This window comes from Dreissena polymorpha, chromosome 8 (genome assembly GCF_020536995.1).
Source record: "Dreissena polymorpha isolate Duluth1 chromosome 8, UMN_Dpol_1.0, whole genome shotgun sequence".
Lineage (NCBI taxonomy): Eukaryota > Metazoa > Mollusca > Bivalvia > Myida > Dreissenidae > Dreissena > Dreissena polymorpha.
Window position 1 is genome coordinate 94,197,287 of NC_068362.1, and position 13,931 is coordinate 94,211,217.

The window sequence follows — 13,931 nt, forward strand, 5'->3', positions numbered from 1 at the left end:
CGGTTCCATACTAGCCTGTGCAGTCCCCTCATGCTATTCAGAGACGGTTCCATACTAGCCTGTGCAGTCCCCTCATGCTATTCAGAGACGGTTCCATACTAGCCTGTGCAGTCCCCTCATGCTATTCAGAGACGGTTCCATACTAGCCTGTGCAGTCCCCTCATGCTATTCAGAGACGGTTCCATACAAGCCTGTGCAGTCCCCTCATGCTATTCAGAGACGGTTCCATACTAGCCTGTGCAGTCCCCACATGCTATTCAGAGACGGTTCCATACAAGCCTGTGCAGTCCCCACATGCTATTCAGAGACGGTTCCATACTAGCCTGAGCAGTCCCCTCATGCTATTCCATACTAGCCTGTGCAGTCCCCTCATGCTATTCCATACTAGCCTGTGCAGTTCCCTCATGCTATTCCATACTAGCCTGTGCAGTCCCCTCATGCTATTCCATACTAGCCTGTGCAGTCCCCTCATGCTATTCCATACTAGCTTGTGCAGTCCCCTCATGCTATTCCATACTAGCCTGTGCAGTCCCCTCATGCTATTCCATACTAGCTTGTGCAGATCCCTCATGCTATTCCATACTAGCCTGTGCAGTTCCCTCATGCTATTCCATACTAGCCTGTGCAGTCCCCTCATGCTATTCCATACTAGCCTGTGCAGTCCCCTCATGCTATTCCATACTAGCTTGTGCAGACCCCTCATGCTATTCCATACTAGCCTGTGCAGTTCCCTCATGCTATTCACTACTAGCCTGTGCAGTTCCCTCATGCTATTCCATACTAGCCTGTGCAGTTCCCTCATGCTATTCCATACTAGCCTGTGCAGTCCCCTCATGCTATTCCATACTAGCCTGTGCAGTTCCCTCATGCTATTCCATACTAGCCTGTGCAGTCCCCTCATGCTATTCAGAGACGGTTCCATACTAGCCTGTGCAGACCCCTCATGCTATTCCATACTAGCCTGTGCAGTCCCCTCATGCTATTCCATACTAGCCTGTGCAGTCCCCTCATGCTATTCCATACTAGCCTGTGCAGACCCCTCATGCTATTCCATACTAGCCTGTGCAGTTCCCTCATGCTATTCCATACTAGCCTGTGCAGTCCCCTCATGCTTTTCAGAGACAACACTTTCTGTCTAGATAGGATTTTTGCTAAGAACACACATGCTCTTCATTTTTTTGATAAATGAAAAAAAGAACTATTAAAGCCGAGAGTGTTTATCCCAGAATGCGGCTCAGTTATGTTACCAATATGAGCTGCATAGTTTCTTTGCTCCTTTTGCAGGCCTTACCATAGGAGAGCTTCACGACCTGATGACTCTGCAAGTGTCGCTTGGCAACGAGAGGCCTAAGGTGATGGACATTGTCAATATAGAGCCTGGACCAGGCAACCGTCTGCCGTCCGTCCGTCTAGCGTTTCTGCAGAGGGCTCTGCAGGGATTTCTCAACTCTGGACAGGAAGAGTGAGTGATCCACATTCTGGGTAAATTGTGCTTAATGCATGTGTTTGAAGTGTCGTCCCCGATTAGCCTGTGAAGTCCACACAGGCTAATCAAGGATGACACTTTCCGCCTACATTGGATTTTTTATTAGAATAGACCTTCTTTAAACAAAATATTCCATAAAGGCGAAAAGTATTTGTCCCTTATTAGCCTGTGCTGACTGTACAGGCTAATCTGGGACAACACTTTACACACATGCATTAAGCCAAGTTTTTCCCAGAACGTGACAGGAGTAAATCTAGGATATGCAGGGTTCTCATCTCAATCGGAGATCTGATATAAATATGAGATATCAGGGTGAAACAAAGTTTTGAAGGGATAAAGAATGGAACTTAATTTAAAATAAATTAATCAAAAGAAAACTTCTGGCATATGTATGTACGATTGTCAGAGGCATTTACCATTTTAATAAGATGTATGCTTGGGATGTGAACAACATGTCAGCCATTATGCAATTCACTAAGAATATTTACATTTCAGTTGACGAGTCTGACTAAGAAAAAAAAAAAGAGAACAAATATGTCCATGCCTTTAAATGCTGCAGGTCTGGTACCCTATCATTGGCTCATGCTGACATAATGAATGCAGTCAGGAACCGGTACTTGAAGGGAGCTGTTGCTGTGGAAACTGAACTATTCCTGCACAGGCTTTTAGCAGGTACTGTGTGCTGGTAACCTTTTCCCACTCAGAAGCAATGTGATAATAGCTTTACCCAACCACTGCAAAACCAGAACAGCCTATGAGTAACTTGCAGTCTGTTCTGGTTTATGCTGTTTCTGCTTATCAGTATCTTAGGGTTGGAAATGAAACATTTACAACTTAAATCTAGAAAAGAACATTCTTTAATGTAATTTTATGTTTTAAACTACAAAAGTGTTGAAATGCAAATCTGACTTGTAAATGGTTCGTTTATGCTGGAAATAAAGGAATTTTTGTATGCCGAGTAGTGATATATTGAAGTACCCTACCTCTGTGACCATGTGATGTTTTTCCATTGTTGTATTGGACCAAGAAAACTAACAGACAATAACTTACAAGCACACGGGCATTGCTGCTTGTCATCTTGGTCCAAGTTTCTCTTAAAATATGCACAGTAACACTTTAATCCGATTCCAGTCTTAACGATTTATTTCATAAACGAGAATTCTCTCCCTTCTGTTTACATTTGTTATAACTCAGTAGTTGATGTCAATATCCGCGAATTGAACTCGCATTATTCATCAAGCCCCCATTTGTATGTTATTTGTGTATTAAGTGTAGTATCTAGTCTTTACCCTCAGTTATTTAAGGAATCCATGTTTGTGTAAATATGTGACGATGTAAGCGTTCGATTATCCGCCATTTTGTATCCATGGCCGATTTTGGGCCGGTCCGTGGCCGTTTTTTAGCTGGTAGCCGATTTATGGCTGCGGCCAATTTTCTGCCAGTTTTCGGCCTCATTTCGGCCACACTTCGAATGTTTTGTTGATTTTCGAGTCAGTCTTGATTTTTCTTGGGGAGAAGCATTAACATCAGCTTGCTCCCGATAAGTGTAAATAGCTAATCCATGTTGTGAATTAATCCGAACAATTAGTAAAGAAAACACTTTTACATGAACATATTTCCGTTATTGCGACTTCACAGAATATTTGTCAACTCATCACGGAACTTAAGAGTATTTATTCCTGACGAAGTATTTTAACTACATGTACATTTGAACACGTACAACTGTGTAAGCTTTGAATACGTCATCACTCTGACGCGAATGCTGAGGTTATTCTAAACTATGTGCATTTTAACGGTAGTGGATTAAAATGAGTTACTTGGAGACACGAAACCTTGCGTGACTTAGTAGCAGATTGGATAGCTTATGAGCAATGCTGGCCACATATGACATAAAACCCATTTTCACATAGCATGTCTCATATATAGAAAGTCATCGGCAAAAAATACTTTTTTATTACTTACTGAGCATGACTACTATTTTAATGTAAAAATACTCAATGGCATATGATGAAAAGAAAATGTGTTTGTTTTAGTGTCACAACTCTCTGAATATCATAATTAGAAAGGTAGACACTTGATACTACACTCATATCCTCTGTATACAGTTTGTGTGTATTATATTGCGCAGATGAGATTGAATTACATTTAATTAATACTATTATTTCTTGTAATGATTTAGTGATGATGTAAAGACCAAATGGTTCTTAGTGTAGAATAAAAGTAAATTACCAATTTAATTTGATATTGCAATTATTAAACATATAGATTTCATTTATATATAGAAAAAATGGAAAGCAAAGACATTTAAAAAGAAGATGAATTTGCTGAGATTTTATTTTTAAAATTGCATGACCTAGACTGTTTAGGTTATTTAACTGGAAAAAGGAACAATGTTCAAATTTCCAGGCTATTTCTACACACAAGCAGACCCAACTCGTAACAGAACCTGGGTAGGAAAGTCCAGGCGAGCCTTTAAAGAACTCACTTACCATCTGGTGAGTTGGTGTTGTAGCCAGTAGTTTTCTTATTTGTAGCATGAAAAGTTAACTTTCTGTCTTCACTTTAGTGGTGTATTAATAAATGGGGGGGGGGGGGGGGTAATTTATATGGAACACCAATAAAGCCCTGCTTTTACTTATCCATTAACAGGCACTTCTTGATTGTACTCTTACCTCGAAGGGTTTTGTAAATACAGTTTATCCACGAATATAATACGCAAAATTTTACCTGCCGATTTTTCCTTCAAGTAGGTGGTGCGTATAATATACGAGTTTAGAGCAGAACAATTTTTTTTCCTGTGCAAATTTTCAACTTAATCGTTGTTATTCGCTTCGCGGCAGCCATTTTGAACTACATGATTACATCAAAGGGGTGCAACAGGGCTCGCTCTGTAGTTCCCCATTTGAGCCATTTGCGAAAATATTGAGAATTTGGCTCAATAATAATCTTATTTGCGAAAATCTAGTTAAATTTCATTGAAAACATCCGCCATTTATATCGGACTGGTTTTCTATATTAGTCTCTTTGTTTTAATGAAAGTGTTCGCAATTCGAACAAACGAAACCCGGTCTGTACCCGATTATGAGACATCGCTTGACCTTAATGTGATTGAAGTGCGCATGGTAGCTGGCCAATCAACATTGAGCTCGCTTACACATGAAATGACGTTGTCGAATGAAACGTGAGAACGGGAGGAGCTATCGGATAATATTGGGTCATTCATGCGCAGACACTGTATACATTTACTTTGAATACACAGTTAATATCGTCGTCTGCCTACAAAATAGCGACTGGACGCTAAGTCGTATAAAGAGATTAGCAAATGAAAAAAACAACTGACAATACCCATAAATAAATATTTCTTAGCTGACCACTATTTATCTTTTTACCGCATATTTACCATATCTGAAGTAAAGAGTGGTAATTAAATAATTAGTTTTATGATGCTAATAAAGTTTATTACACCTTTCTGCCGCTTGCCAAATTAAATTGAAAGGTGATAATTAATTAATTTGTTTTTTACTCCCAAACTAGCCTTAATGACAGCAGCGTATTTTAATTAAAGAGATCATGAAAAACACGAGCGGTTTAATTGTATTTTAAGTTTAATTAAAGTATCGAGTTTGTAACACTTCGGAAAAGTAATTCATCTAGACAACTATAAAAACGGAAGTAACCATTTTGTCTTCTTATTTCTTTATTATTATTATAATTATTATCGTCCTGAATATTGTCAAATTGAATTAAATGTGAAAACAAAAAACAGCTTCTCTGCTTCTTTCTTTTGCAATTATGACTGCTTGACCCGGATGTCAGCAAGGGGCCCGTGTGTTATTGGTAACAATCAATGGTAATATAAACAATAGACAGAGATATTTATTATGCAACTGTCATGACAACAGCACTATAACACATCCCTATCAATATACCAGGGTATTACTGTGAAACAGATAGTTGACATAACCAAATTGATTTGCTATTTTCACAACACAAAAGTATATTGACAATTTTTTTCAGAAATGGCCGATTTCGTACACTGATTTTTTAAGTGCGTATTTTACTCGGATTTTCAATTTTTACCGATAAATTTTGACCAAACTCGGGGATGCGTATTATACATGATGGCGTATTATATTCGTGGAATTACGGTAAGTGCACATACAGTGTCTATTTTAGAAATCCAAAAGTAGAGGGCAACCCCCCCCCCCCCCCTCATTTTGAAAAATAGGGTGGATTATCTCCATATGAGTTAAAATGCACCAATAACCGTTCTAAAACAATGAGTGTATTTGAAGTGCATTATGTAAATGTCTTTAATTTTATTTTGTATTGTGTTTTTTCCTATATTCAGGCAAAAGGTGGTTGTTACTTAGAATTGGAGGAGGTGGTGTGTAACCTACAGTTTGTGCACAACAAGTGTATGTTGGGACTGGCTACTAGTCTAATTGAAGACTACCAGTCTGTAGGTAAGTTGTGTACACCAAGTGTATGTTGGGACTGACTACCAGTCTAATTGAAGACTACCAGTCTGTAGGTAAGTTGTGTACAATAAGTGTATGTTGGGACTGGCTACTAGTCGTCTGTAGGTAAATTGTGTACAACAAGTGTATGTTGAGACTAGCGTCTAGTCTAATTCAAGAATACCAGTCTGTAGGTAAGGAGTGCACAAGAAGTGTATGTTGGGACTGGCTACTAGTCTAATTGAAGATTACCAGCTGTAGGTAAGTTGTGTACAAGAAGTGTATGTTGGGACTGGCTACTAGTCTAAGTGAAGACTACCAGTCTGCAGGTAAGTTGTGTACAACAAGTGTATGTTGAGACTGGCTACTAGTCTAATTGAAGACTACCAGTCTGTAGGTAAGTTGTGTACAAGAATTGTATGTTGGGACTGGCTACTAGTCTAAGTGAAGACTACCAGTCTGTAGGTAAGTTGTGTACAAGAAGTGAATGTTGGGACTGGCTAATAGTCTAAGTGAAGACTACCAGTCTGTAGGTAAGTTGTGTACAACAAGTGTATGTTGAGACTGGCTACTAGTCTAATTGAAGACTACCAGCTGTAGGTAAGTTGTGTACAAGAAGTGTATGTTGGGACTGGCTACTAGTCTAATTGAAGACTACCAGTCTGTAGGTAAGTTGTGTACAAGAAGTGTATGTTGAGACTGGCTACTAGTCTAATTGAAGACTACCAGCTGTAGGTAAGTTGTGAACAACAAGTGTATGTTGAGACTGGTTACTAGTCTAATTGAAGACTACCAGCTGTAGGTTAGTTGTGTACAACAAGTGTATGTTGGGACTGGCTACTAGTCTAATTGAAGACTACCAGCTGTAGGTAAGTTGTGTACAAGAAGTGAATGTTGGGACTGGCTACCAGTCTAACTGAAGACTACCAGTCTGTAGGTAAGTTGTGTACAAGAAGTGTATGTTGAGACTAGCGTCAAGTCTAATTCAAGACTACCAGTCTGTAGGTAAGTTGTGTACAACAAGTGTATGTTGAGACTAGCTTCTAGTCTAATTCAAGACTACGGGTCTGTAGGTAAGTTGTGTACAACAAATGTATGTTGAGACTAGCGTCTAGTCTAATTCAAGAATACCAGTCTGTAGGTACCGGTAAGTTGTGTACAACAAGTGTATGTTGGTACTGGCAACCATTCTAATTGAAGACTACCAGCTGTAGGTAAGTTGTGTACAACAAATCTATGTTGGGACTGGCTACTAATTGAAGACTTGTTTGTAGGTAAGTTAGCCAGATTGAACTAATATGTGATGTAAGAAAATGAACTACTGTTTTATGTGATGTCAGATCATGAACTACTATGTGATGTCAGAAAATTAGCTAATCCTTGATGTCAGATCATGAACTTAAATTTATGTCAGAACATGACGATTCAACCAATATGTGATTTGAGAAAATGAGCCAATATGTGGTGTCAGAACATGAACCAATATGTGATGTCAGAACATGAACCAATATGTGATGTCAGAACATGAACCAATATGTGACGTCAGAACATGAACCAATATGTGATGTCAGAACATGAACCAATATGTGATGTCAGAACATGAACCAATATCTGATATCGAAACATGAACCAATTTGTGATGTCAGAACATGGACCAATATCTGATATCAAAACCTGAACCAATATTTGATGTCAGAACATGAACCAATATGTGGTGTCAGAACATAAACCAATATGTGATGTCAGAACATGAACCAATATCCGATATCGAAACATGAACCAATATTTGATGTCAGAACATGAACCAATTTGTGATGTCAGAACATGAACCAATATCTGATATCGAAACCTGAACCAATATTTGAGGTCAGAACATGAACCAATATGTGATGTCAGAAAATGAACTAATCTTTGATGTCAGATCTTACGGTTGACTTGTGTAACTTTAAAATTGGAATATTTACATTGCTTGTTCATCTTATTGTTGAGTTGTGATTTGTATACATTGCTTGTACACGATGTTTCAGAGATCAACATGAAGACAATGGAACGTGAGCAGGCCAAGTTTCTGGAGAAGCCTCGGGTCCGTGATTACAAGTCCTTCATTGCTCGCAATCTGCATGTGCTCTCTAGGTATGTAGTGGCAACATGCTTCATAAACAGTCTGTTGTTGTCCATAGTTTAAAATTGTTACAGATTTAAGATAATTAGTCTTTGTTGTAATGAAAATTAAAGATCTCAATTATAATATTGAATGTCATGACCAGTCAATTATAAAATTCTATTACATATCATTACTAGCCTGGCCGATTTTTCATATCAGAAAGGAATTGGATCAAATTTAAAATAATGATGATAAAAGGTAGCACAAAATTTGAATAATTAAACTATTGATTGCAACTGAAACCGTACTGTAGATTAGATTTATGACACTCTGAGATTTAACACAAGTCATCAAAATACCAAATTTAATAAACGCTTCAATGACAACTTTAATCCAATGCTTAAAAAAATAAAATAACAACAATATGCACTTCCTTTTTTTCATCTATTCATGAAAAATTATTTTAAACAACACTCTTTGCTGGAAACGTTTGTATCGAATACTTTCTATCTGACCAACGATTTACAAAATCCAATGACCAGTCAGAGCGATTTATTTTATTCGTTTTGAAATTTCTAATAATGCATGACAAGCACACATTCTGAAATGCGTTTTGTATTCATTTGATTCTTTAAAAAATATATTATTGTAAAATAAACCACCACATCAGCATTGTTGTCCTTCAAATCCAGAGAGTCTAGCTTAAACTGATGTGTTTTGTCAAAAAAAGTACGTCACAATTCACAATTATCAATTCAGTGAATATAAATTACACAAAGCTGGTTTGGAAATAGAGTTAAGTGAAGGAGCAAAATAGGATGATATGTAATATAAATGATAACACATGGCAGAGCTGTGCTGGACTTCTATATTTAGCCCTAGCTGCATAATTGCCCACTGGCCAAAGGCCCGTTTTGTTGGCAGCAGGCCGTATATAGACGTCTGGCCCTGCTTATCCATGTGTTATTGTCTAAGTATACCTAGAGACTCGTCCGTAAAATGTATGAGCAGGGCTTTGGGAAAATAGGGCTTAATGCATGTTGGTTAAGTGTCATCCAAGATTAGATGGTAAAGTTAACACAGGCTCATCAAGACAGCACTTTCACCTTAACTGGATTTTTGCTTAGAAGAAATTTCTGTTATAAAAGAAACTTCTTTTATACCATGAAAGCAGAAAGTGTCGTCTCTTATAAGCCTGTGCACAGGCTAATCAAGGACAACACTAAACGCACATGCATTAAGCTAGCCTGTGCACAGGCTAATCAAGGACAACACTAAACGCACATGCATTAAGCTAGCCTGTGCACAGGCTAATCAAGGACAACACTAAACGCACATGCATTAAGCCCCGTTTTCACAGGCTAATCAAGGACAACACTAAACACACATGCATTAAGCTAGCCTGTGCACAGGCTAATCAAGGACAACACTAAACACACATGCATTAAGCCCCGTTTTCACAGGCTAATCAAGGACAACACTAAACACACATGCCTTAAGCTAGCCTGTGCACAGGCTAATCAAGGACAACACTAAACGCACATGCATTAAGCCCCGTTTTCACAGGCTAATCAAGGACAACACTAAACACACATGCATCAAGCTAGCCTGTGCACAGGCTAATCAAGGACAACACTAAACACACATGCATTAAGCCCCGTTTTCACAGGCTAATCAAGGACAACACTAAACGCACATGCATTAAGCCCCGTTTTCACAGGCTAATCAAGGACAACACTAAACACACATGCATTAAGCTAGCCTGTGCACAGGCTAATCAAGGACAACACTTAACGCACATGCATTAAGCTAGCCTGTGCACAGGCTAATCAAGGACAACACTAAACACACATGCATTAAGCTAGCCTGTGCACAGGCTAATCAAGGACAACACTTAACGCACATGCATTAAGCCCCGTTTTCACAAGATAATCAAGGACAACACTAAACACACATGCATTAAGCTAGCCTGTGCACAGGCTAATCAAGGACAACACTAAACACACATGCATTAAGCCCCGTTTTCACAGGCTAATCAAGGACAACACTTAACACACATGCATTAAGCCCCGTTTTCACAGGCTAATCAAGGACAACACTAAACGCACATGCATTAAGCCCCATTTTCACAGGCTAATCAAGGACAACACTAAACGCACATGCATTAAGCCCCGTTTTCACAGGCTAATCAAGGACAACACTAAAGGCACATGCATTAAGCCCCGTTTTCACAGGCTAATCAAGGACAACACTAAACGCACATGCATTAAGCCCCGTTTTCACAGGCTAATCAAGGACAACACTAAAGGCACATGCATTAAGCCCCGTTTTCACAGGCTAATCAAGGACAACACTAAACGCACATGCATTAAGCCCCGTTTTCCCTGAGCAAGGCTCATATATAGAGAGCTGTCAGCAGAATATGGTATGATGCTGCCATTACTTATGGACCTGAGCTCTGTTCATGAAAGTCTGCAAGCCTTTGAATTGTCCCATATTTTGTAGGGTTTCAAATGTTTTATTGTATTTTCTTGGTCAAAGATTTTCATAAAGATATCTTTACATACTTTAAATCTGGGTCACATGCGGTCGAAAGCAATATCACTAGGTCAAGTTAAAGAAAATGCATGTGGACACTAGAAACCACGTTTTTTGCAAAATCATCATGAAAGTTTGCTGAAAACATTAAATTTTGTTCTTAACATATCTCTGCTAAGCTTGAAAATGGTTTTGTTCCGTAAAAAACAGTGCCTCTAGGGGTTGGGGTAGTTTACCTTACGATATTGCTGTAGTGGAGTTTGTGAAGCCTCTTAAAGTCACATTCTTTATACAAGTATCATAATCACAATATAGTGAAACTTGCTCAGAATTGCTCTAATGATATCTGAGACGAGAAAAAAATAATTGGAAAGATAACAAATGTTGCTGAGAATAGTTCTGTTTCAAGGGCCTTTGTCCATCTTGTCAAAATACTTGTGAAATGAATCATGATTTGTACAATTATAATTAACATACAAATGAAATCAATGATTTTCCTCCTGGCCTGCAGCAATGTGTATGATACATGTTTTAAATTACACTCTGGAACGACAGTTGGCTATGGTCCACATTCTTAAAACATTAACAAAAAGCTTTAACAAAATAACTATATATTATTGATATCTGTAGCATTATGATTTTGGATATAATCATTACCATATCTAATGCTAATGTGCACTAGTGGCTGCGCTGCTTGCACAAATACAAACACTAATGATCACTTTGGGTTGAATTCAATATTCTACGAAAACTGTAATATCATTATTATTTGTGGGATGTTAATTTGATGATGAATAATTTGTTGAGCAATCCACACATTAAACACAACCTCATTGAAAAGTTTCTCTTGTTTCTTCAAAATCATGTTTTCACGAATATACGTGTCCACAAAAAAGGCGTAAAAAAGCAAACAACTAAATTTCATGCCCACTAACATAAACGAAACATTTGTACAGTATCTAACAAAATGTTGTCTCAAGTTAACCTTCCCTCACTGTATCATGTCCTCTACAGTTACCCGGCTCTGACCTGGCAGCAAGCCTTCAACGAGATTGATGACTCCGCAGTCCTAACAGAAGTCCGCGCGCTCATGGACTCAGCGGATGTGTCGCATGAGATCAAATCCCTTGTTCAGTGGACCAGTAAGCCAGCGATGGAAGACCCTTGCTACCTCATTATTCCCAATCTGCCACAGGTTAGATGAGTTCATTGAAACCTCTTCAAAAATAGTGTCATATGTTTATAGTCTGCAATATTATCCAATTAACACACTTAGATATTGCTTGCTTAGCGTTAACATAATTTTATGATAAGATATTGCACTTGCAAATATTTATGATTGAGATTAACAGAAATTAATCATTTGAGGCATGTTCTGGGAAAACAGGGCTTCATGCATTTGCATAAAGTGTGGTCCCAGTTTAGCCTGCAAAGTCCGCACAGGCTAATCAGGGACCACACTTTTCGCCTAGACTGGATTTTTATGCCCCCCTTCGAAGAAGAGGGGGTATATTGCTTTGCTCATGTCGGTCGGTCGGTCTGTCGGTCTGTCGGTCTGTCCGTCCACCAGGTGGTTGTCAGACGATAACTCAAGAACGCTTGGACCTAGGATCATAAAACTTCATAGGTACATTGATCATGACTCGCAGATGAACCCTATTGATTTTTAGGTCAAAGGTCAAGGTCACGGTGACCCGAAATAGTAAAATGGTTTTTGAATGATAACTCAAGAACGCATACGCCTAGGATCATGAAACTTCATGGGTAGATTGATCATGACTCGCAGATGACCCCTATTGATTTTGAGGTCACTAGGTCAAAGGTCAAGGTCGTGGTGACCCGAAATAGTAAAATGGTTTCAGGATGATAACTCAACCATGCATACGCCTAGGATCATGAAACTTCATGGGTAGATTGATCATGACTCGCAGATGACCCCTATTGATTTTGAGGTCACTAGGTCAAAGGTCAAGGTCACGGTGACCCAAAATAGTAAAATGGTTTTCGGGTGATAACTCAAGAACGCATATACCTAAGATCATGAAACTTCACAGGTAGATTGATCATGACTCGCAGAAGACCCCTATTGATTTTGAGGTCACAAGGTCAAAGGTAAAGGTCACGGTGACCCGAAATAGTAAAATGATTTTCGGATGATAACTCAAGAACGCTTTTGCCTAGGATCATGACACTTCATAGGTACATTGAGCGTGACTCACAGATGACCCCTATTGATTTTCAGGTCACTAGGTCAAAGGTCAAGGTCACAGTGACAAAAAACGTATCACACAATGGCTGCCACTACAACGGACAGCCCATATGGGGGGCATGCATGTTTTACAAACAGCCCTTGTTTTATGTAACATTTAATTCTACATGAGTAGCAAAACATTATGGTAGACTTTAACTAACCTTTCTTTTATAAAAATATGTGTGATGTTTGAAAGGTAGTGGAATATTGCAATAATATGTTACATGATTATTCACTTTGAAATATATAAAGTACTTAACTGTTGAATTTTCTTTCCTTGGATAAGATTTATCATGCTTTTAATCTTGAGACAAACACATAAACATAATAGTTGGCTATTATGTTGAATGTTGTAGTTTGTTAGATATTTATGTCCCCCTTCGAAGAAGAGGGGGTATATTGCTTTGCTCATGTCGGTCGGTCGGTAGGTCGGTCGGTAGGTCGGTCCGTCCACCAGGTGGTTGTCAGACGATTACTCAAGAACGCTTGAGCCTAGGATCATGAAACTTCATAGGTACATTGATCATCACTTGCAGATGACCCCTATTGATTTTGAGGTCACTAGGTCAAAGGTCAAGGTCACTGTGACCCGAAAAAGTAAAATGGTTTCTGGATGATAACTCAAGAACACATACGCCTAGGATCATGAAACTTCATGTGTAGATTGATCATGACTCACAGATGACCCAAATTGATTTTGAGGTCACTAGGACAAAGGTCAAGGTCACGGTGACCCGAAATAGTAAAATGGTTTCCGGATGATAACTCAAGAACGCATACGCCTAGGATCATGAAACTTCATGGGTAGATTGATCATGACTTGCAGATGACCCCTATTGATTTTGAGGTCACTAGGTCAAAGGTCAAGGTCACAGTGACCCGAAATAGTAAAATGATTTTCGGATGATAATTCAAGAACGCATATGCCTAGGATCATGAAACTTTATAGGTAGATTGATCATGACTCGCAGATGACCCCTATTGATGTTCAGGTCACTAGGTCAAAGGTCAAGGTGACCCGAAATAGTAAAATGATTTTCGGATGATAACTCAAGAACGCTTTTGCCTAGGAACATGACACTTCATAGGTAC

General features: G+C 38.8%; 1 protein-coding gene across 2 annotated transcripts in view; it reads left to right on the plus strand.

Moving 5' to 3' along the window:
- LOC127841230 (telomerase protein component 1-like) overlaps positions 1-13,931 on the plus strand; it is a 153,018-nt gene that overhangs the window by 76,250 nt on the left and 62,837 nt on the right. For both annotated transcript variants that reach the window (XM_052369888.1, XM_052369889.1), the window contains 6 exons: positions 1,285-1,462; positions 2,046-2,158; positions 3,893-3,981; positions 5,838-5,952; positions 7,974-8,079; positions 11,603-11,783. In XM_052369888.1, coding sequence (XP_052225848.1) covers positions 1,285-1,462; positions 2,046-2,158; positions 3,893-3,981; positions 5,838-5,952; positions 7,974-8,079; positions 11,603-11,783 — 782 coding nt within the window. The remainder of the gene's footprint in view (positions 1-1,284; positions 1,463-2,045; positions 2,159-3,892; positions 3,982-5,837; positions 5,953-7,973; positions 8,080-11,602; positions 11,784-13,931) is intronic.